Source organism: Schistocerca nitens, chromosome 1 (assembly GCF_023898315.1).
Source record: "Schistocerca nitens isolate TAMUIC-IGC-003100 chromosome 1, iqSchNite1.1, whole genome shotgun sequence".
Lineage (NCBI taxonomy): Eukaryota > Metazoa > Arthropoda > Insecta > Orthoptera > Acrididae > Schistocerca > Schistocerca nitens.
Window position 1 is genome coordinate 464,512,801 of NC_064614.1, and position 25,600 is coordinate 464,538,400.

Here is a 25,600-nt window from a genome sequence, read left to right on the forward strand (position 1 = left end):
AAATCTGATGTCACACTGGATTATCAACACGTTTATTTTCCTTAAGTATTGAATACTAAATATTTTATTATTCTTTGGTGACAGCTGGTGTTTTGTTTGAAATTCAGGAGGCGACCTCACGGGCGTCCACAAGGCTCCTCAGCTCACCGGCTGCGCTACGCTGAGAGGGGGTCTCGCCGCAGGGGCTCGGGGCCCAGAACGGTGTCCGCAGCCGGAGAAGAAGTAGCATCACCACGGCGCGCCAAGGCGGCAGCAGCGGTCGCTGCGAGGGCGTCGTCCGATGCTCTGGCGTCTCCGGCGGCAGAAGAGCCCGCCGCAGCTTCCGAAAACAGCATCGTGGAAGGCAGCAAAGTGGAGGAGGTGAACAAAGGGACCGGCATCGGCGACGACGTTGACAACAACCTAACGCCCAGCAGCCAGCCTGATTACCAGAGTGGGGCTCAAAGTGTGAGGCGGTCGAACGTGGCGAAGAACAGGAACGGCGACGAGCCCGTTGTGACTAGAGACGGGGACAGGACACTCGATGGTGTGACAGGTGACTCTGGGAAGGACGGGGACGGTGTGGATCTGACGAGTAGCAACGGAGGGGAGAACGGCGAGAAAGCTTCAACCGAAAACAACAAAGTACCTGCGTCTGCTGAGACTGACATAAACAACAATGACCTACCGGCCCCTTCCGGAGGGATATCTCACAGTGCTGACACTGAGAGACCACAAGTTTATACGACTGTCGATATCAGATCTTCTGCAGCCGAAGGAGTCGAAGGCTTCACTCGCCACGACTCGAGTGCCACTCCAAAAACGATGAACGGTGAAAGCGACAACAAAAGTAAAGACACAAATGCAGAGAACGTGGAATCATCTACAGAGAAGCGTAAGGCGGGTGAAAAAGGATCACAATCAAAAACCAATGAAGGTAAGGGAACTGAAAGCGCATACTAGTCTCTCTGTGTACCCTGTACCCTAACGAATGACACACCGGTTACAAAACATATGTCTCGTTAATAGAGAATAAACTCTAGGTTTAACTCCACCTCGAGAGAGTACCCTCTCTCTTGTCTGGCTACACTAAAGAATACGCTCTAAAATGCGGTTTTTCCTTCAGAACAGGTATCTTCACTTAAAAAAGAACATAGCACAGCTATACATTTACTTAGTTTGTAACATTATCGTAAGGACATTTACACGCAAGAGTGGAGGTTAAAATTTTTTATATAGAAGAGAACAAGTATTGCCAGTTACAGGTGCAGATATGTAGGCTATGCGTCAACGACGTTAGCCCTATCTCTTTTTTTATCAGCTGATAAACGAACAACAAGCTAAAGACTACATACACTCTATGCATTAATCTACACTGTCTAGTTTTCTTTTAATAAGAAATTAATGTTTTGAAATAGCGTTCAGAATCGATAAATCGTTGGTGATCAACACACTGAAAACTATTCTGTTTCCGAGGTTAGTAACTCAAGTTTATCTGAAGGTGTTTGCCTTTGCTGTACTTCTTTCAATTTTTAGGCAGTAATCGTGATTCTCATCACCGCAATTTGGCAGATCCTTATGACAATGAGTGAACCAATAGCCTCAATACATCTACTCACTGTATCATGGAGTCTGGACAAACGACATTGTCGGCGGTGATACTTCCGTTGACCGGCAGTTCCCTTGGTTGTTATGGAGAAGAGTTTACTGTTCTGTTTATTTATTAACAGATTCTCTTGATTTTCAACTAAACAATGGAATCTACATGCAGTCTCCAACATGACTGTTGTAAGTTCAACAGACACAACACTACGTATCCCCAACGACAGATTCTGTAAGGGAAGATAGCATCTATAATTAGGACTTAAATCTATCGTACACTCTCCTAGTTAGCACTTCCACATATCCATCCGTTTATCTGGCTGTAAGCTTTCTTTTGCGCTTTTCTATACCTTGTGTTAAACGGAGAAATTTCGTAGTGCATTTTGTCGTGTGAGTCAGTAATGTACAGGGTGTAAAGCTTGTAAATGCAGATATTTCTATATATGTGGTACCTTTACATGTACGCACATGAGTGTGTTGGTTGTTTATCCTTTGCGTCGAGCAGAGAAAAACATCAAATAATATGCTACCTGATGTTTTCTGCTTCGCCGTAATTGTACTACTAATTGGACTAGGACTTACTGTATAGAGTAAATATTTTGCGTCCATGCGTCCACACTTCAACAACTGACCTGCCACCCAGCGGAGAATAAGCATTAATGGCTTTCTCTTGCCACGGGCACTTTGAGGTACGGACCAACCTCAAAGCATATTACTCCTAAAAGTTATAATTATTACTTTGTAAATGAGGTAAATACTGATACAATTTTCTTTTCTCAGTCACCATTAAAATATCTCCACTTATACCCGTTAAACACCGTATATGAAGCAGGAAAGAAAGATTAAGGAAAGGCAAACCTAAGTTTCTAGCATTTGTAGACTTAGAGAAAGCTTTTGACAATATTGACTGGAATACTCTCTTTCAAATTCTAAAGGTGGCAGGGGTAAAATACAGGGAGCGACAGGCTATTTACAATTTGTACAGAAACCAGATGGCAGTTATAAGAGTCGAGCGACATGAAAGGGAAGCAGTGGTTGGGAAGGGAGTAAGACAGGGTTGTAGCCTCTCCCCGATGTTATTCAATCTGTATATTGAGCAAGCAGTAAAGGAAAGAAAAGAAAAATTCGGAGTAGGTATTAAAATCCATGGAGAAGAAATAAAAACTTTGAGGTTCGCCGATGGCATTGTAATTCTGTCAGAGACAGCAAAGGACTTGGAAGAGCAGTTGAACGGAATGGATGGTGTCTTGAAGGGAGGATATAAGATGAACATCAACAAAAGCAAAACGAGGATAATGGAATGTAGTCGAATTAAGTCGGGTGATGCTGAGGGAATTAGATTAGGAAATGAGACACATAAAGTAGTAAAGGAGTTTTGCTATTTGGGGAGCAAAATAACTGATGATGGTCGAAGTAGAGAGGATATAAAATGTTGACTGGCAATAGCAAGGAAAGCGTTTCTGAAGAAGAGAAATTTGTTAACATCGAGTATAGATTTCAGTGTCAGGAAGTCATTTCTGAAAGTATTTGTATGGAGTGTAGCCATGTATGAAAGTGAAACATGGACGGTAAATAGTTTGGACAAGAAGAGAATAGAAGCTTTCGAAATGTGGTGCTACAGAAGAATGCTGAAGATTAGATGGGTAGATCACATAACTAATGAGGAGGTACTGAATAGGATTGGGGAGAAGAGAAGTTTGTGGCACAACTTGACCAGAAGAAGGGATCGTTTGGTAGGACATATTCTGAGATATTATGGGATCATCAATTTAGTATTGGAGGGCAGCGTGGAGGGTAAAAATCGTAGGGGGAGACTAAGAGATGAATACACTAAGCAGATTCAGAAGGATGTAGGTTGCAGTAGGTACTGGGAGATGAAGAAGCTTGCACAGGATAGAGTAGCATGGAGAGCTGCATCAAACCAGTCTCAGGACTGAAGACCACAACAACAACAACAATGAAGCAGGCAAGTGAAAGCGAGACAGTTGAAAAAAAGTAAGTAAACTGTTTCTTATTTCAAAAGTAATCGCCATAACTGTTAATATATTTATATTTATCACACTCTGAGACAATATTATCAATGCTCTCATGGGAAAACGTTCGCGGTTGCCTATGGAACCATGGCTGTATTCAGGCGTGCACCTTTTCGTCCGAAGCACATCGAAGACCATGAATGGCTTTCTTCAGGGCCGAAAAAATGTGGGAATGGCGTGAGGAGAGATCAGGACTATACGGAGAATTTGTAAGGTGGACCCACTCACTTATTTCGAAGGTTGTTTCGAGTACGCTGCAGAGCTTTCGCTGAGAAGACCTTACGTATCCTCCAAATAGACCCCATCTCTTCTCATGTGATTTACATACTGTCGTAGAAGAAAGTAAGTAGCACCATGGTGTAGTGGTTCTCATACTAAACTGTTGCAACGGAGGGTCGTGAGGTCAAAACTCACTTGGACTGTACAGTTTCAATTTCTACATTCGGTTCGAGTACATTTTAGAAGTATCCACAAATATCAAGAATCATTGTACCGGAATGTTCTGTAGCCGTATATATACTCTACGTGTTCTGGATGGAGGCAGTTTGCTCCGCGCTCTTGTGCGTGCAAGTGCTGGATAAACATACGTTGAGTGAAGTTAGTGTTCGTCATTCATCTAGTTATACCTTCTGTTACGAGGGTCCGTAGGAGCGTGCATCCCTCAAGAAATGCATTCGTGGCTGTCGATTTGCATCGGACGAAGAGCTGCAAGCCTGTGTACAGTCATGGTTCTGTAGGCTACCGCAAACATTTTTCCATGAAACGACCGTCCGTGGGATTACGGCGATTACTTTTGATATAATAAACAGCTTACTTACTTCTTTTTCCATCTGTATCTTATACACTACTAGCCATTAAAATTGCTACACCAAAAAGAAATGCAGATGATAAACGGGTATTCATTGGACAAATATATTATACTAGAAATGACATGTGATTACAATTTCACGCAATTTTGGTGCACAGATCCTGAGAAATCAGTACCCAGAACAACCACCTCTGGCCGTAATAACGGCCTTGATACGCCTGGGAATTGAGTCAAACACAGCTTGGATGGCGTGTACAGGTACAGATGCCCTTGCAGCTTCAACACGATACCACAGTTCATCAAAAGTAGTGACTGGCGTATTGTCACGAACCAGTTGCTCGGCACCATTGACCAGACGTTTTTAATTGGTCAGAGATCTGGAGAATGTGCTGTCCAGGACATCAGTCGAAAATTTTCTGTATCCAGAAAGCCCCGTACAGGACATGCAACATGCAGTCGTGCATTATCCTGCTGAAATGTAGGGTTTCTCAGGGATCGATTGAAGGGTAGAGCCATGCGTCGTAACAGATCTGAAATGTGTCCACTGTTCAAAGTGCCGTCAACGCGAACAAGAGGTGACCGAGACGTGTAACTAATGTCACTCCATACCATCACGCCGGCTGATACGCCAGTATGGCGATGACGAATACACGTTTCCAATGTGCGTTCGCCGCGATGTCGCCAAACACGGATTCGACCATCATGATGCTGTCAACAGAACCTGGATTCATCCGAAAAATGACGTTTTGCCATTCGTGCACCCAGGTTCGTCATTGAGTACACCATCGCAGGCGCTCCTGTCTGTGACGCAGCGTCAAGGGTAACCGCAGCCATGGTCTCCGAGCTGATAGTCCATTCTGCTGAAAACGTCGTCGAACTGTTCGTGCAGATGGTTGTTGTCTTGAAAACGTCCCCATGTGTTGACTCATGGATCGAGACGTGGCTGCACGATCCGTTGCAGCCATGCGGATAGGATGCCTGTCATCTCGACTCTTAGTGATACGAGGCCGTTGGGATCCAGCACGGCGTTCTGTATTACCCTCCTGAACCCACCGATTCCATATTCTTCTGACGGTCATTGGATCTCGACCAACGCGAACAGCAATATCGCGATACGATAAACCGCAATCGCGATAGGCTACAATCCGACCTTTATCAAAGTCGGAAACGTGATGGTACGCATTTCTCCTCCTTACACGAGGTATCACAACAACGTTTCACCAGGCAACTCCGGTCAACTGTGTATGAGAAATCGGTTGGAAATTTTCCTCATGTCATCACGTTTTAGGTGTCGCCACCGGCGTCAACCATGTGTGAATGCTCTGAAGCTAACCATTTGTATATCACAGCATCTTCTTCCTATTGGTTAAATTTCGGGTCTGTAGCACGTCATCTTCGTGGTGTAGCAATGTTAATGGCCAGTAGTGTTATTTGGAACCTATGTAGTGTTTCCGTATGTTCACTCTTCCTTCTTGCCCTTTTTTGCTTTCGCGTATTCCCTGTTTTAGTAGACTCGTACGAAGAAAACCTTTGAGAATAACGACTTCTACACTCCTGGAAATGGAAAAAAGAACACATTGACACCGGTGTGTCAGACCCACCATACTTGCTCCGGACACTGCGAGAGGGAGGGCTGTACAAGCAATGGTCACACGCACGGCACAGCGGACACACCAGGAACCGCGGTGTTGGCCGTCGAATGGCGCTAGCTGCGCAACATTTGTGCACCGCCGCCGTCGGTGTCAACCAGTTTGCCGTGGCATACGGAGCTCCATCGCAGTCTTTAACACTGGTAGCATGCCGCGACAGCGTGGACGTGAACCGTATGTGCAGTTGACGGACTTTGAGCGAGGGCGTATAGTGGGCATGCGGGAGGCCGGGTGGACGTACCGCCGAATTGCTCAACACGTGGGGCGTGAGGTCTCCACAGTACATCGATGTTGTCGCCAGTGGTCGGCGGAAGGTGCACGTGCCCGTCGACCTGGGACCGGACCGCAGCGACGCACGGATGCACGCCAAGACCGTAGGATCCTACGCAGTGCCGTAGGGGACCGCACCGCCACTTCCCAGCAAATTAGGGACACTGTTGCTCCTGGGGTATCGGCGAGGACCATTCGCAACCGTCTCCATGAAGCTGGGCTGCGGTCCCGCACACCGTTAGGCCGTCTTCCGCTCACGCCCCAATGTCGTGCAGCCCGCCTCCAGTGGTGTCGCGACAGGCGTGAATGGAGGGACGAATGGAGACGTGTCGTCTTCAGCGATGAGAGTCGCTTCTGCCTTGGTGCCAATGATGGTCGTATGCGTGTTTGGCGCCGTGCAGGTGAGCGCCACAATCAGGACTGCATACGACCGAGGCACACAGGGCCAACACCCGGCATCATGGTGTGGGGAGCGATCTCCTACACTGGCCGTACACCACTGGTGATCGTCGAGGGGACACTGAATAGTGCACGGTACATCCAAACCGTCATCGAACTCATCGTTCTACCATTCCTAGACCGGCAAGGGAACTTGCTGTTCCAACAGGACAATGCACGTCCGCATGTATCCCGTGCCACCCAACGTGCTCTAGAAGGTGTAAGTCAACTACCCTGGCCAGCAAGATCTCCGGATCTGTCCCCCATTGAGCATGTTTGGGACTGGATGAAGCGTCGTCTCACGCGGTCTGCACGTCCAGCACGAACGCTGGTCCAACTGAGGCGCCAGGTGGAAATGGCATGGCAAGCCGTTCCACAGGACTACATCCAGCATCTCTACGATCGTCTCCATGCGAGAATAGCAGCCTGCATTGCTGCGAAAGGTGGATATACACTGTACTAGTGCCGACATTGTGCATGCCCTGTTGCCTGTGTCTATGTGCCTGTGGTTCTGTCAGTGTGATCATGTGATGTATCTGACCCCAGGAATGTGTCAATAAAGTTTCCCCTTCCTGGGACAATGAATTCACGGTGTTCTTATTTCAATTTCCAGGAGTGTATATTTATTGCCTTGTTTCAGTGGAAAACAATATGATATCTTGTGTGTTCTGTTTGTCTCTTTATTTTGCATTGGCAATGAGTTTCTTGAGTGTTAACTAGCACAGTCTGTTGTTCCTAAGACGCTCCTACAGAAGGAAAGGAAGAGACTGGCGGGAACGGTGGACGTGGAGACGGAGCGGCGGCCGGTCGCAGCGGGGCCAACGGCGGCAGGAACGGCCTCAGGCTGAGAGGACCTGGTGAGTGAAGCGAGTCGCACGGCCGAGTGCGCTGGCCTACAGGCACCGCCGTCTACCACCGTATCGCTCTGAAAACTGAAATGGTAGTACCGTCACTGAGGCGAGAAGACAGAAAAGAACAGTAAGAGACGGGATTGGGGATGTTTCAACAGCACCAATAAATAATTAATAATATTTATGTAATTACGTTGCTAACTCTCGGGATAAGTCATTTAAGCAATAACGTTTAGACTCCAGGCTAGTAAACGTATTAGATATTGAAGAGGATCAGAGTAATGGCTTCTGGTACGTTACATTCTGCCATATTGCGAGCATGCAGAGGAATCTAGGCTATTCTTTGTCGGCCACTCAGTACTTTAGTGATGACTAACGAATATTCTGAAAAACGAGAGGAAAATCATTTCAATTACCAAAGAATGTCTGAATCGGAATGTCGAAAATTTTAGCCATTAATTTTAGGAATGCTACAATAATGGTAACATCGTACATGAAACTCGTACTATTTTACTGATATCAGCTGGATTGTTTAGCGCAGCATCTTGTGTCAAGCAGGACTGTACTTGTCCTTACCTAGAAGATGAACAATCACCATATACTCGTTCACCATGTCCAGACAACTTAATTATGCTGTTGTTTTCGTGCTAATGTCTTTGTAGTATTTGCACAGAGTGCATCGATGATACATCTCTTCATTTGGGAAGTGGAAACTCACTACTCATTCACGTACGTGAGACATATGGTACACCAAATAAGGAGTTTGTTGAATACGTAGAAACAATCACCAAGTGTGGTTCGATTGGGTCCCACAAGCGAGCGTCCACGAACCGCTCTGTGCAACTGCTGAGAGGTTGCTGCCATGGCCGCTTGGACACAGAACACGATAGCTGCTTTGCTCCGCACATATTTTTGCACAATATATTTCAATTTTATCTGCACTAGCCCTAAATTTCATAAGCAGCTGTCTATAGATAAAAAATGCGGTGTTTCAAACTGAAAATTAGGCTTTCAACGTTATGTAGCATTTATTAATTTCACATGACAATTACAAATAATACATCAAATAGAAGAGCACCTCAAAAACTTTTGCTTACAAAAGTTGTCACACATCTTATCGATAGGCCAGTTATTCCCAAACTTTTATTGGTGAGTATGGAGTAATGCTTGCGATAATGCTGTTTCTGAAGTCGGGTACATAAGCTAGTAGCCAAGCGACATATCAACATACATATGTTCCTTTAAGAATATACAAAGGTAAAAATCGCATGGCGTCAGATCGTGTGTCACGTAAAACAAGCTGTCTCAACCGGTCCCATGCGGCCAAATGGTTCAAATGGCTCTGAGCACTATGGGACTCAACTTCTGAGGTCATCAGTCCCCTAGAACGTAGAACTACTTAAACCTAACTAACCTAAGGACATCACACACATCCATGCCCGAGGCAGGATTCGAACCTGCGACCGTAGCGGTCTCGCGGCTCCAGACTGTAGCGCCTAGAACCACGCTGCCCATGCGGCCAATACAGCGGTCGGGTGCAACACCGTTTAACCGATGATATACTGAATTATGCCAGTGAGTCGGCGCACCATCTTGCTGCCAAATAAAATTCTGCGGTTCAGCTTCATCGAATTGAGGAAAGAGACCTGGGTCTAGCACATCAAGACAAGAAACTGTCATTACAGCTGCTTCACCGAAAAAAAGGCCCATAAACTTTCCGCCGGGATATGGCACAATAAACATTCAGTTTACGGGAGTCTCGTCGCAACTGTATCATCTCGTTGGGATTTGCTGACCCCTATATGCACACATTAAGTGTGATTGCATTCCTACTATGGTGAAATGCCGATTCATCACTGAAGACGACAAGATCCGGAATATCTTCATCGTCATGCAGCAACATTTCCCGTTTGCAAAGTTGGCACCTAAATCGTAGTTCGTAGGCTGTAGAGCTTGTAACAACTACAAGCGATAAGGACGTACTTGTAAGCGTCTCCTCAAAAGACTGCACACAGGCGTCAGAAGAACTGCTAATTCATGACCACCCTTCCGAGTTGATTTATTGGGGCTGCACGTTTAAGGATCTCATTCGTCCAACACGTTCTATAGTCCGCCCCCGGTGGCTGAGTGGGCCGGCACGGTAGCTCAGCGTGTTCGGTCAGATAGCCGGTTGGCCTCTATAATAAAAAAACTGAGTGGATCAACAAACGAAAGTCAACGGATGTAATGTGACGTCCGCAACGACGAAACAAAACGATCAACAACGGAAAAAATATTTGTTTGCGCGACAGAATCTTAAGGGCCCAGGTTCGATTCCCGGCTGGATCGGAGATTTTCTCCGCTCAAGGAGTGGGTGTTGTGTTGTCCTAATCATCATCATTTCATCCCCATCGACGCGCAAGCCGCCGAAGTGGCGTCAAATTCAAAGACTTGGATCCGGCGAACGGCCTACCCGACGGGATGCCATAGTCACCCATTTTGAAATAACACGTTATTTGCCACTCTTGGGCGTTCCGAACTCTTCCCTCTGCGCGCAGATATACAAATTGTTTTAGTTGTTGTTTAATTTGATGTATTATTTATAATCGTAAGCTGAATGTAATAAATACTCCAAACCCTTAAAATCCGGATATACATTTTCAAAGCCTGTGCAGTATGATTGAGATTAATATTGGAGAATCAACAGCTACATCATCTCTGTACATCAGCCTTTTCTGGATTGTGAATGAAGAATGTCATACGGCCACAAGGATACGAGCAGTACATTATTGCTGCTAGCCAGTCTTAGAATAAGCCTACTGCTACGGTCGCAGGTTCGAATCCTGCCTCGGGCATGGATGTGTGTGACGTCCTTAGGTTAGTTAGGTTTAAGTAGTTCTAAGTTCTAGGGGGCTGATGACCTAAGATGTTAAGTCCCATAGTGCTCAGAGCCATTTTTTTGAATAAGCCTTAAAAATACAAGGCCGACAGTGGTGCGTAGCTGTTTTGCTTAGTCTGATTGAGGAAGAAGCAAAATGTCAGGTGAACGAGGAACATCCAAGCTCACAACGAACATACCTCTCTGGCAGACTAGTGTTTCACTGTTCCATTTCATAAAACTAATAACGCCAGGAAAGTGAAATGTTGCCACACCACTGCGGTCAGTTATTTGTTAAGAAAGCTACATATTACAGTTGAAAAAGACGTGATAATGAAGACACTGTTCGCAAAAGTACTGCTGCGGACGTCATACAATAAAAACATTTTGGTATACAGGGTGGTCCATTTATAGTGACCGGGCCAAATATCTCACGAAAGAAGCATCAAACGAGAAAACTACAAAGAACGAAAATCGTCTAGCTTGAAGGGGGAAACCAAATGGCGCTATGGTTGTCCCGCTAGATGGCGCTGCCATAGGTCAAACGGATATCAAATGCGTTTTTTAAATAGGAACCCCCATTTTTATTACATATTCGTGTAGTATGCAAAGAAAAATGAATGTTTTAGTTGGACCACTTTCATCGCTTTGTGATAGATGGCACTGTAATAGTCACAAACGTATAAGTACGTGATATCACGTAACATTCCGCCAGTGCGGACGGTATTTGCTTCGTGATACATTACACGTGTTAAAATGGACCGTTTACTAATTGCGGAAAAGGTCGATATGTTGATGTATGGCTATTGTGATCAAAATGCCCAACGGGCGTGTGCCATGTATGCTGCTCGGTATCCTGGACGATATCATCCAAGTGTCCGGACCGTTCGCGGGATAGTTACGTTATTTATGGAAACGGGCAGTGTTCAGCCACATGTAAATCGTCAATCACGACCTGCAACAAATGATGGTGCCCAAGTAGGTGTTTTAGCTGCTGTGGCGGCTAATCCGCACATCAGTAGCAGACAAATTGCGCGAGAATCAAGAATCTCAAAAACGTCGGTGTTGAGAATGCTATATCAACATCTACTGCACCCGTACCATATTTCTATGCACCAGAAATTGCATGGCGACGACTTTGAACGTCGTGTACAGTTCTGCCACTGGGCACAAAAGGAATTACGGGACGATGACAGATTTTTTGGACGCGTTCTATTTAGCGACGAAGCGTCATTCACCAACAGCGGTAAAGTAAACCGGCATAATATGCACTATTGAGCAACGGAAAATCCACGAAGGCTGGCTGCGACAAGTGGAACATCAGCGACCTTGCCGGGTTAATGTACGGTGCGGCATTATGGGAGGAAGAATAATTGGCCACCATTTTGTCGATGGCAATCTAAATGGTGCAATGTATGCTGATTTGCTACGTAATGTTCTACCGTTGTTACTACAAGATGTTTTACTGCATGACAGAATGGCGATGTACTTGCAACATGATGGATGTCCGGCACATAGCACGCGTGCGTTTGAAGCGGTATCGAATAGCATATTTCATGACAGGTGGATTGGTCGTCGAATCACCATACCACGGCCCGCACGTTCACCGGATCTGACGTCCCCGGATTTCTTTCTGTGGGGAACGTTGAAGGATATTTGCTATGGTGATCCATAGGCAACGCCTGACAACATGCGTCAGCGCATTGTCAATGCATGTGCGAACATTATGGAAGGCGAACTACTCGCTCTCGAGAGGAATGTTTTTACACGTATTACCAAATGCATTGAGATTGACGGACATCATTTTGAGCGTTTGTTGCATTAATGTGGTATTTACATGTAATCATGCTGTAACAGCATGCGTTCTCAGAAATGATAAGTTCACAAAGGCACACGTATTAGATTAGAACAACGGAAATAAAATGTTCAAACGTACCTACGTTCTGTATTTTAATTTAATAAACCTACCTGTTACCAACTGTTCGTCTAAAATTGTGAGGCATATGTTTGTGATTATTACAGCGCCATCTATCACAAAGCGAAGAAAGTGGTCCAACTAAAACATTCATATTTCTTCTCGTACTGCACGAATATGTAATAAAAAATGGGGGTTCCTATTTTAAAAAAACGCAGTTGATATCCGTTTGACCTATGGCAGCGCCATCTAGCGGGCCAACCATAGCGCCATCTGGTTTCCCCCTTCAAGCTAGACAAGTTTCGTCCTTTGTAGTTTTTTCGTTTGACGCTTATTTCGTGAGATATTTGGCCCGGTCACGATCAATGGACCACCCTGTATAGCAAAATATGTCTGGAAGTTTGCTCGTCTCTTTATCAATTCTACATCTGCATCCACACTCCGTAAGCCACCTGACGGTGTGTGACGTTTTTTCGTGTGATTTCTGCGTCTGATCAGTTGTGAATTTCCTTTTCCGTACACATTAGAAAGCTGCGAACATTATCGACAATCTTATCTCTTCATGATTCATATGATGTACTTCCTTGGCAATGTGATGTACGTTTTCAACATCATTTCGTTTTTATTGTAGCTATTCAGTGTCATTTATTTGTTCATCTCAACATTATGTTGATACTACTAAAAGCTCGTTCTGCGTGTAAAATGCTTCTTAAGCGAGTCACCGAGGACAGCCTAAATAGGTTCACGTTTTTCCTTTTCAAGTTATTTCCATCTGATAAAAATTCATTACTGAGATGCTGCTGTAACTCGATTCACTTAATTTGACGACACGAAATTAAATTAAATTTACTCTTTGGCAGAGTGCTGCTTTGGTCTAACTAAAGTATAGAAACGTCTACAGCCGTTTAGGAATAATATCTTACCCGTCTTCTTGTAGCGTGTAATGGTGGCTTGGTTCAGATTTTAGAGATGTAGTGTGAGAGGTGCTGACGCGGCGGGTGGTGTGTTGCACTGCGCAGGCGCGCGCCTGCACAACGCCACCTTCCTGGCGTCGCTGGACCTCAGCTGCCTGGTGTCTCGCAGGGCGCACGGGCTGCTCAGGGCGCCGGACCTGCCCCACGCCTCGCTGCTCAAGTACTCCAGGTGGGTCGCCGGCTGCGCCTTACACTCCCGCTCTGCGCATTCTGGGCTCTGCGTCTCTCTCATGGAATAACATAGAATAAAATAGTTGAAAAACATTGGTCAAATGTCTTGTGAAATGATTTGTCTGAAAGTGAGAAATAAAATGAAATAAATTGGAGGACCATTTTATGTTCAATTGAATGACACTCGGAACCATGTACAGCAAATGAGAATGTGCGGTCTACTTAATGCACCAGACAAAGATCTTCTAGTACGGTACTACACTACTGGCCAGTAAAATTGCTACACAAAGAAGAAATGCAGATCATAAACGGGTATTCATTGGACAAATATATTATACTGGAACTGACATGTGATTACATTTTGACGCAATTTGGGTGTATAGATCCTGAGAAATCAGCACCCAGAACAACCACCTCTGGCCGTAATAACGGCCTTGATACGCCTGGTCATTGAGTCAAACAGAGCTTTGATGGCGTGTACAGGTACAGCTGTCCATGCAGTTTCAACACGATACCACTGTTGATCAAGAGTAGTGACTGGCGTATTGTGACGAGTTAGTTGCTCGGCCACCATTGACCAGACTTTCCAACTGGTGAGAGATCTGGATAATGTGCTGGCCAGGGTAGCAGTCGAACATTTTCTGTGTCCAGAAAGGCCCGTACAGGACCTGCAACATGTGGTCGTGCACTATCCTGCTGAAATGTAGGGTTTCGCAGGGATCGAATGAAGGGTAGAGCCACGGGTCATAACACATCTGAAATATAACGTCCACTGTTCAAAATGCCGTCAATGCGAACAAGAGGTGACCGAGACGTGTAACCAATGGCACCCCATACCATCACGCTAGGTGATACGCCAGTATGGCGACGTCGAATATACGCTTCCAATGTGCGTTCACTGCGATGTCGCCAAACACGTATGCGACCATCATGATGCTGTCAACAGAACCTGTATTCATCCGAAAAAAATGACGTTTTGCCATCGTGCATCCAGGTTCGTCGTTGAGTACACCATCACTGTCTGTGATGCAGCGTCAAGGGTAACCGCAGCCATGGTCTCCGAGCTGCTGCAAACGTCGTCGAACTGTTCGTGCAAGTGGTTGTTGCCTTGAAAACGTCCCCATCTGTTGACTCAGGGATCGAGACGTGGCTGCACGATCCGTTACAGCCATGGGGATAAGATTCGTGTCATCTCGACTGCTAGTGACACGAGGCCGTTGGGATCCAGCACGGCGTTCCGTATTACCCTCCTGAACCCACCGATTCAATATTCTTCTAACAGTCATTGGATCTCGACCAACGCGAGCAGCAATGTCGCGATACGATACACTGCAATCGCGATAGGCTACAATCCGACCATTATCAAAGTCGGAAACGTGATGGTACGCATTTCCCCTCCTTACACGAGGCATCACAACAACGTTTCACCAGGCAACGCCGGTCAACTGCTGTTTGTGTATGAGAAATCGGTTGGAACCTTTCCTCATGTCAGCACGTTGAAGGTGTCGCCACCGGCGCCAACCTTGTGTGAATGCTCTGAAAAGCTAATTATTTGCATATCACAGCATCTTTTTCCTGTCGGTTAAATTTCGCGTCTGTTGCATGTCATCTTCGTGGTGTAGCAATTTTAATGGGCAGTAGCCTACTTAACATTGTAAGATTCTAACTTAAACATTGAACTTTACATTCTCAGTCAGCATCTCACTTACAGAACATTATTTGTAACGTCATTCTAAGGCGCACAAATATTTCTTTAACGCATTTTACTCCCTAAAGAAAAAAAAGGTGCACCGCAAGGGAATTGTCTGAATGAGACGGAAATCGGTAGACTTGATGTCCGTGTACAGACAAACAAATGATAGCAAGTTTCAGAAATATTAGAACGTTTATTCAAGAGAAAGAGTTTCACAAATTCACCAAGTCAATAACGCGTTGGTCCAACCCTGGCTTTTATGCAAACACTTATTCGTCTTCGTATTGATTGGTAGTTGTTGGATGTCCTCCATAGAGATATCGTGCCAAATTCTGTGCATTTGGTGCTTTAGATCGTCAAAATCTCGAGCTGGTTGGAGACCCTGCCGATAATGTTCCACACCTCAATTGCGGAGAGATCCAGCGACTTTGCTGGGCAAGGTAGGATTCGGCCAGCACGAGGATAAGCCGTAGAAAGTCTCGCCGTGTGCGAGAGGGCAGTATCTTGCTGAACTGCAACCCCACGGTTGCTTGCCATAAAGGGCAACAAAAGGGGCGTAGAATAGCGTTGACGTACCGCTGAGCTGCAAGGGTACCGCGGATGATAATCAAACGGGTGCTTCTATGAACTGAAATGGCAGCTCAGACCATAATTCCTAGCTGTCGAGCCGTATGGCGGGCCGAAATCGGGTTGGTACCCCACCGCTGTCCAGGGCGTCTCCAGACACGTCTTCGTCATAGAATCTCATTGAATGGATTAGAATTGTCTTCACTGATGAGTCCCGTTTCGAATTGGGTGGGGCAGATAAGCCGGAGATGTACCAACGTGTTATTGAATTGCTTAATTTGTGAAGCTCTTTCTCTAGAATAAATCATCCAGTTGTCTGAAATTGTAACTATTTGTTTATCTATACATGTAAATCACATCTACTGATTTACATCCCATTCTGATAATTCCTTGCTGTTGCGTCGTTTTTTTTGTTTTTTTTTTTTAGCGTGTTTCCTACGTGTAGACAAATCATTTCACAAAACATTTGACCGTTTTTTTTTAAATTTTTATTTCAGTATTGACAGTAATTTCACAGTTATATTTATTGAGAATTATATATCACAGCAGTACACCTTCTTATTCGGAATGTAGCCCATTTGTCCACTTCCTACTCTTCTTTTGGCTGTGAAAATTCGGATAAAATCCATTACGTAATTGCTGCAGAGTCTTGTTTTCGCTCCACGCGAGCGTTTGACCAATAAGTTCACTAGGCGAGACATTACTAATTTTTCTTCAGTAAGCATATCACCCGTATGTCTTAATAAAAAGTGCAGATCGGTGTGCCATATAAACATTAAATTTCAACCACTGTTTGCACATCAACCCAGGGAGGCAGATAGAGGCCAACTGTTGGCAATGGCAACACTACTAGACCAGTGAGAGCATTGTGAATGTCACTATACTAACAATGTATAAATTGATAGAAACCACTGCATGTATATACGTATGCGTGCGTGTGTGTGTGTGTGTGTGTGTGTGTGTGTGTGTGTGTGTGTGTGTGTGTGTGTGTGTGTGTGTGTACTTTCACCATCTCCTCGTGAACTACTCGAACGATTTCAACCAGACGTGGTACACATATCACTTACTATCTGAAAAAAAAGAAAAGTTGTGGTAGTAAGGACCACTCACCACCGATAGGGGTTGGTGTACGGATCAAAAGAATGCGGCACAGAAGCATAAACCAGAAACCCCTAGGGGATTTCGACCTAATTTTGTATCCTCCTTATTTGTATAAAGCTGCTGTGAGAGTAAGGTACCCATACTTTCCTTTAGAGGTGGGGTTTGGGATAAGCATGGGTGACGTGCATAAATATTCGAAAAGTGCGTATTGGAATTTCTCTTCTGTATATGGTTGAATTGGAATACGTAAAAGTGTGAAGAAGTGCAATAAGTGCAATCTGTCTTTTGTTTCTGTTGTTCAGTGCGTCAACCAGGTCACGAGAAGGAGCACTGCAACTGACCAGTAGCTTTTTTTTTTTTTTTTTTTTTGTCGACGCTCTTTGGTACTTAAGATTTATGCCGCACGGCTGAATGACACAAATACATCTAACTCTTTATTAAGTGGCATACTCTGCCTCGAAAATAAATGCAGGTGATTTCAATACCGGTTTTCCCTGCCTTAAATACAAAATCTTGTATTTTTCAGAATTTTCTCATGAGGGTCATAAAAATTTGTAACGTCTGCAAAAGAAGAACTTTAGGTATATAAGTATTTACACACTGAGCATTCTATGCCGTGTTTTATTACAAACAAGTGTTGAACACAAAACATATACGTTAAATGAGACTTGCAGAACAAAGGTACATTATAACATGCATAATTATATATAAGTAATCAGTTTTCATTTTTCTAAACTAAAATTAAACAATATGAAGGCTGTGAAATCATCAAAGATTAGAATTATTGATAACTTAAATTGGAAGGATCACATAGATAATGTAGTGGCGAAGCAAACCAAAGACTGTGATTTCTTGGCAGAAAACTTAGAAAATGCAATATGTCCACTAAAGTCACTACTTACACTACGCTTGTTCGCCATCTTCTGGAGTATGACTGTGCGGTGTGAGATGTGCATCAGATATGATTGACGCGGGACATCGAAAAAGTTCCAAGAAGGGCAGCTCGTTTTGTATTATCACGAAATAAGGGGGTGAGTGCACGGAGATAAAATGGGCTGGCAGTCATTAAAACAATGGTGTTTTTCGTTGCAGCCGGACCTTCTCACGAAATTTCAATCACCAACTTTCTTCTCGGAGTGTGAAAATATTTTGTTGGTGCCCACCCGCTTAGTAACTGTTCGTTTTTCCTGCGCGCTGTTCGAGAGTGGAACAATAGAGAAGTAGCTTAATGGCGGTTCGATGAACCTTTCATCAGGCACTTGACTGTCAGCTGAAGAGTAATCATGTAGATGCAGATGCTACATCTGGCTTAGAGGATGGTCTATTGGTACTTCCACCTTTATTATCTTCAATCTCGGAAGAGTACTAATTTCTGATTCATGCTTTGCCATATATGCTTCACTAGAATCATTTTAATTCGCCAAATCATCTTCACTTTCCAGATATAGAACTGGAGTTAAACTAACGTGCCTGGCTTTTATACGATAAAATACCCTGCAAGAGGAAACTAATTTCAAAGCTGCCGATTGCATAAGGAGGAAGATTGACTGCTGCTGACTGTAATTTCCTAAGATCTACATATGTAACTTTCAGATGTGGCACCTGAATTATATCACATTTACACTGTTTGTCTATCATTTGTTATAATAGATATCAACTTTACATGATGAATTTGCATCTACATACAAAAGTGCTTATAAACTAAAGCTTCTCACATACACTTCGGGCATTATATATTTGAAGGCTTTATTCTGAGTTTATACTGAGAACTGAGAATTACAAGGACTAAAGTCACACTCACACCTGGCATCAATTACAGGAGCTTTGTTCATTTTGAAACTATAACAATCACTAACTTCCAGAATGAGATTTTCACTCTGCAGCGGAGTGTGCGCTGATATGAAACTTCCTGGCAGATTAAAACTGTGTGCCCGACCGAGACTCGAACTCGGGACCTTTGCCTTTCGCGGACAAGTGCTCTACCAACTGAGCTACCGAAGCACGACTCACGCCCGGTACTCACACTTTGGAAGGTAGGAGACGAGGTACTGGCAGAAGTAAAGCTGTGAGTACCGGGCGTGAGTCGTGCTTCGGTAGCTCAGTTGGTAGAGCACTTGCCCGCGAAAGGCAAAGGTCCCGAGTTCGAGTCTCGGTCGGGCACACAGTTTTAATCTGCCAGGAAGTTTCAATCACTAACTTGTTGGTGCCGCTCTCAGCAGTCGCTGAAATTAATCATATGTGTGGTATTCACTGACCAGAGATAGTAAAATTAGGCTGTATATCTGTCGCAGGCTATCCAAAGCCGATGTAAAAGCATGTCTACGTTTGCAGACGTTATACAACAAAGGGTTAAAGTCCTCTCTGGAGTGGTAAAATAGCGAAGAATCAGATGTGTGCCAGTGAGATGTATACATACCGTATCGGTGCATAACAAGATGGCGCTTTCACAATGCGGTGATTTTATTAGCGTCAGATACGCTTTATTGCAATATCATACATGGTAACAAGACAGAAACGCTGCTCATAGATGTAATCACCATCTACGTCAACGATCACCTACTAGCGTTTATGTAGGAAGTCTATGCCTTTTCTGTAGAACATCTGTGATTTCGAGCTGAAGAAGTCTGTTCCCTGGTTCCTAAGAGAGGCATGATGGAATATTTTTCCCTGAATGTTGCTAGAGAGAGACCGAAAAGATTATAATCGGAGAGGCCAAGTCTCTTGAGTACTGTGAATAAGGTGTTGCTTTTTCCATCGGCTGACCTTTCTTTCCTCTTCTTTAAATTAACATACAGACCACATATCTCGTCATCTGCAACAGTGTTCCCAAAGAACAGCTTGTGCCTATGATAAGGAAAACGGTAACGTTCCAGCAAAGACGAACATTAAGTAATTCGCTAATTTTTGTTGATGTTGCTTAACCCACATTGTATCCAAGTACCCAAGTTTTTCACCTTATCCAGTGAAGGCGCATACTGGTTACTTGGTTATATTCCATAATGTGTAGCAAATTCCGTGTTGTTGGGCGAGAGTTATTGCACACCATCTGATTTAGGCGGCTTTCATTGAAAAGAGAAGGTTTTCAGAACGTTGTTCATTGCTCAACTCGAATTTTACATCTTGGAAATGCTTTCCACCTATACAAGCCACAAACTTTGTCGTAGCTTCTGCAGAAATAGGTCCTCGAGTAAACACTTCCTACTTGAAAACGGCCAAAGCTAGCTAAGCTACTTTTCGCAGCAGTCAAACTCCAAACTGAAGAAAACAATGGAATGACGAAAAACGAAAACCTCACAATGCAATGGTCCCAACCCAAAGAAGAAAGACATGGATTTACACTTTTATGCTCGAGAAACGTACGTCAATCGTCACGTAATTTCTTGTTCCATTACATTCACTGTTTTTATTTCTATTAAATTTTCATAAAACTGATCAGTCTCGTGTGACAAGCTGTCACGTTGTCTTATGTTGCAGGTATAAGTGATTTAAAATTTTTTAACCTTTCCTTCATTGAGGACAGTGCACAGGGGAAGGAAATGAGGTGATCCATCTTTTTCGATAAAGGTTTAGATTGTACCAGAAAGAGCTGAAACTAGCAAAATAGAGGAATAACATATGTGCTCTTCCAGCAGAGTTAGAGCATACTAAATATTATGACGTGAATATTATAAAATTAGACCACTTAGTTTTTTCATGCTTAGCAGAACATGTTTCGAGAATTTTCCCCGTTTTCGTGTGCATTTGTTTATAATGCAACATTTTTGGTGATGTTTGCATTTGCACATGTAATCACTTACACTGTTTGTTTTTGTAATCAAAATATGCTACAAAGATGTTACGACACTGTGGTTTCACAAAGAGTTTCTAGACAGTTAGCGGTGTTACAATGATTTCAGATTAGAATATCGATTACGTTTTTAATGTCTAAGAAGATGTACACAGTTATGAAAATTACTACAAATCCAGCAGTAGAGCTATTAACTTCAGGAGAAACATCGATTATGATGAACGAAATATAAATTATACTTACGATAACTGAAATGGAGAAGAGAAGTCGTTTCAAAGGCAAAACGTCGGAATAATTCCCTGTAAACAGCTTCGTAAAGCAGGGGTGTGCGTTAGCTCCTACTCTGTTTGGCATTTTCTTTTACCTTCGGCTGGGATTTGCTTTTGAAGACTGTGAGGATGGATTGTATTTACATGAAAGATCTGATGGAAATATCTTCAACATTGCCCGGCTCAAGGCCAAGACCAAAGTCGATACAATTGTTAGCGAGTTGCTATACGCAGACGATGCAGCTCTGGTAGCAAACTCAGAGGATGAGCTGCAGTATCTAATCAACAAGTTATCATATGCATGTGGAAAATTTGGTCTTACCATCAGCCTCCAAAAGACAAAGAATGTGGCGCAGGAAACCACCAACCTTCCATCCATCAGCACTGACGGCAATCCTCTCCAGGTAGTTGATCATTTTACCTACTTGGGATCTACAATACGTAGCTACTTGTCTGTGGACACTGAAATTACCAACAGAATTGCAAAGGCATCGTCTGTCATGGGTAGATTGAAAAACACAGTATGGAAGAATGGACTACTCACATTAAAAACTAAAATGCAAGTATATAACGCTTGTGTTATCAACATCCTTTTGTATAGCTGTGAGACATGAACAACTCTTGCTAATCACGAATCCCGACTGAACAGCTTCCATCTCCGTTGTCTCCGGAGATTCCTTCAGACCACTTGGAAGGACCGAGTACCCAAAACTGATGTATAACGTCTCGCAAGCACAACCAGCATTCATGCACTCCTGAGCCACCGACGCCTACGGCGGCTGGGACATGTCTGGCGCATGGATTCTGAGCGAATACCGAAAAAAAGTGCTGTATATAAAACTTCGGGAGAGCGTGAGGCCAATAGAAAGACAGCACCTTCGCTTTAAGGATGCAAGAGAGATCTGACCAAGGCTCTAGCATCGATCCAAGTCAATGGGAAAACACAGCTGGTGACCGTGTCAAGTGGCGACAAGCTGTGAGCTTGCAGGGAACGAACGCCTGCAAGAAGACATCAGGAAGACGGCAAGACGGAACGAGAGAACGGGTCTCTGGTGGAAGTCCTTCACATTTCAAGTGCCCAAACTGCAATAGAGACTGCCACTCTCGAGTGGGACTTTTCAGCCATAGCAGATGTTGCAGAGTCTGAACCAACTATGCTACACCATAATCCTTCGAGGATGGACGGATGCTATTCACTAGAATTATCAACTATAGGAGAAACATCGATGATGATGAACGAAATATAATACTAAATTATACTTACAATAATTGAAGTGCAGAAGAGAAGGGATGGTGGTAACATGTGACAAGCCAAAGACTGTTTCGTGAAAGTTTTGTTGGCAAATTCAAAATTCAGATAACAAATGGCTCTGAGCACTATGGGACTCAACTGCTGTGGTCATAAGTCCCCTAGAACTTAGAACTACTTAAACCTAACTAACCTAAGGACAGCACGCAACACCCAGCCATCACGAGGCAGAGAAAATCCCTGACCCCGCCGGGAATCGAACCCGGGAACCCGGGCGTGGGAAGCGAGAACGCTACCGCACGATCACGAGATGCGGGCATTCAGATAACAGATAAATTTATTTTCTAATAGACATTCTAGTAGAAACGTGTGTGGATTTTTGTAAAGACCATCAGGTACGGCGAGTAGAGAGCAGTGGAACAAAATTTGGCTGAAAACGTAAAATACCGTGCTAGGTGTGAACTGAATAAAACAGCTGGAGCAAGAAACATGTTTTGCAAAATGACTTGTGTGTTCAGGAGCCATCACCTCTCAGTCGAAACAGAATTAGGATTTCAACAGTTCTACGTATTTCCGATCCTTTCCTATGGAGTTAAAATGTGGATCTTGACCGACGACTAGAAGCGTTTGTGTTGTGGCTGTCCAGCAGAATGCTGAGTGCACCTCGAGCAGACAAAATTACTAACAGCGGCCTTCTCCGCAAAATGAGGAAGGAAAAAGAAGTCATAAACACAGCAAAATGCGTAAAGTTTATTAACTCGGTTGTTTAATGATAAATGGAAACAAATGTAAACTGTAACAGAAAATTCTTCATCAACAGATAGCTGGTAAAAGGGGAAAAGGAAGAATAAGAACACCTTTACACACACGAGCGAGGAAGTTTTCGGATAATGAAAAGTGATATAGCTTTTCAGTAGTTGCAGGGGCAACAGTCTGGATGACTGACTGATCTGACCTTGTAACACTAACCAAAACAGCCTTGCTGTGCTGGTACTGCGAACGGCTGAAAGCAAAGGGAAACTACGGCCGTAATTTTTCCCGAGGGCATGCAGCTTTACTGTATGGATAAATGATGATGGCGTCCTCTTGGGTAAAATATTCCGGAGGTAAAATAGTCCCCCATTCGGATCTCCGGGCGGGGACTACTTAGGCGGACGTAGTTATCAGGAGAAAGAAAATTGGCGTTCTATGGATCGGAGCATGGAATGTCAGATCCCTTAATCGGGCAGGTAGGTTAGAAAATATAAAAAGGGAAATGGATAGGTTAAAGTTGGATATAGTGGGAATTTGTGAATTTCGGTGGCAGGAGGAACAAGGCTTTTGGTCAGGTGAATACAGGGTTATAAATACAAAATCAAATAGGGGTAATGCAGGAGTAGGTTTAATAATGAATAAAACAATAGGAATGCGGGTAAACTACTACAAACAGCACAGCGAACGCATTGTTGTGGCCAAGATAGACACGAATCCAACGCCTACGATAGTAGTACAAGTCTATATGCCAACTAGCTCTGCAGATGATGAATAAATTGAAGAAATGTATGATGAAATAAAAGAAATTATTCAGATAAGTGAAGGGAGACTAAAATTTAATAGTCATGGGTGACTGGAATTCGGTAGTAGAAAAAGGGAGAGAAGGAGACGTAGTAGGTGAATATGGATTGGGGGTAAGAAATGAAAGATGAAGCCGCCTGGTGGAATTTTGCACAGAGCACAACTTAATCATAGCTAACACTTGGTTCAAGAATCATAAAAGAAGGTTGTATACATGGAAAATGCCTGGAGATACTGACAGGTTTCAGATAGATTATATAATGGCAAGACAGAGATTTAGGAACCAGGTTTTAAATTGTAAGACATTTCCAGGGGCGGATGTGGACTCTGACCACAATCTATTGGTTATGAACTGTAGGTTAAAACTGAAGAAACCGCAAAAGGTGGGAATTTCAGGAGATGGGACCTGGATAAACTGAAAGAACCAGAGATTGCACAGAGTTTCAGGGAGAGCATAAGGGAACAATTGACAAGAATGGGGGAGAGAAATACAGTAGAAGAAGAATGGGTAGCTTTGAGGGATGAGGTAGTGAAGGCAGCACAGGATCAAGTAGGTAAAAAGACGAGGGCTAGTAGAAATCCTTGGGTGACAGAAGAAATATTGAATTTTATTGACGAAAGGAGAAAATATAAAAATGCAATAAATGAAGCAGGCAAAAAGGAATACAAACATCTCAAAAATGAGATCGACAGGAAGTGCAAAATGGCTAAGCAGGCATGGCTAGAGGACAAATGTAAGGACGTAGAGGCTTATCTCACTAGGGGTAAGATAGATACTGCCTAGAGGAAAATTAAAGAGACCTTTGGAGAAAAGAGAACCACATGTATGAATATCAAGAGCTCAGATGGAAACCCAGTTCTAAGCAAAGAAGCGAAAGCTGGAAGGAGTATATAGAGTGTCTATAGAAGGGCGATGTACTTGAGGGCAATGTTATAGAAATGGAAGAGGATGTAGATGAAGATGAAATGGGAGATATGATACTGCGTGAAGAGTTTGATAGAGCAGTGAAAGCCCCAAGTCGAAACAAGACCCCGGGAGTAGACAACATTCCATTAGATCTACTGACAGCCTTGGGAGAGCCAGTCCTGACAAAACTCTACCATCTGGTGAGCAAAATGTATGGGACAGGCGAAATACCCTCAGACTTCAAGAAGAATATAATAATTCCAATCCCAAAGAAAGCAGGTGTTGACAGATGTGAAAATTACCGAACTATCAGTTTAATAAGTTACATCCGCAAAATACTAACACGAATTCTTTACAGACGAATGAAAAAACTGGTAGAAGCCGACCTCGGGGAAGATCAGTTTGGATTCCGTAGAAATATTGGAACACGTGAGACAATACTGACCTTACGACTTATCTTAGAAAATAGATTAAGAAAAGGCAAACCTATGTTTCTAGCATTTGTAGACTTAGAGAAAGCTTTTGACAATGTTGACTGGAATACTCTCTTTCAAATTCTGAAGGCGGCAGGGGTAAAATACAGGGAGCGAAAGGCTATTTACAATTTGTACAGAAACCAGATGGCAGTTATAAGAGTCGAGGGGCATGAAAGGGAAGCAGTGGTTGGGAAGGGAGTGAGACAGGGTTGTAGCCTCACCCCGATGTTGTTCAATCTGTATATTGAGCAAGCAGTAAAGGAAACAAAAGAAAAATTCGGAGTAGGTATTAAAATCCATGGAGAAGAAATAAAAACTTTAAGGTTCGCCGATGACATTGTAATTCTGTCAGAGACAGCAAAGGACTTGGAAGAGCAGTAGAACGGAATGGACAGTGTCTTGAAAGGAGGATATAAGATGAACACCAACAAAAGCAAAACGAGGATAGTG

General features: G+C 43.7%; 1 protein-coding gene across 1 annotated transcript in view; it reads left to right on the plus strand.

The window, feature by feature from the left end:
• Positions 1 to 25,600, plus strand: part of LOC126254096 (fibrillin-3-like) — a 266,318-nt gene that overhangs the window by 25,843 nt on the left and 214,875 nt on the right. The window contains exons 3-5 of the mRNA XM_049955286.1: positions 85 to 916; positions 7,520 to 7,636; positions 13,422 to 13,545. Of these exons, the coding sequence (XP_049811243.1) occupies positions 85 to 916; positions 7,520 to 7,636; positions 13,422 to 13,545 (1,073 nt within the window). The remainder of the gene's footprint in view (positions 1 to 84; positions 917 to 7,519; positions 7,637 to 13,421; positions 13,546 to 25,600) is intronic.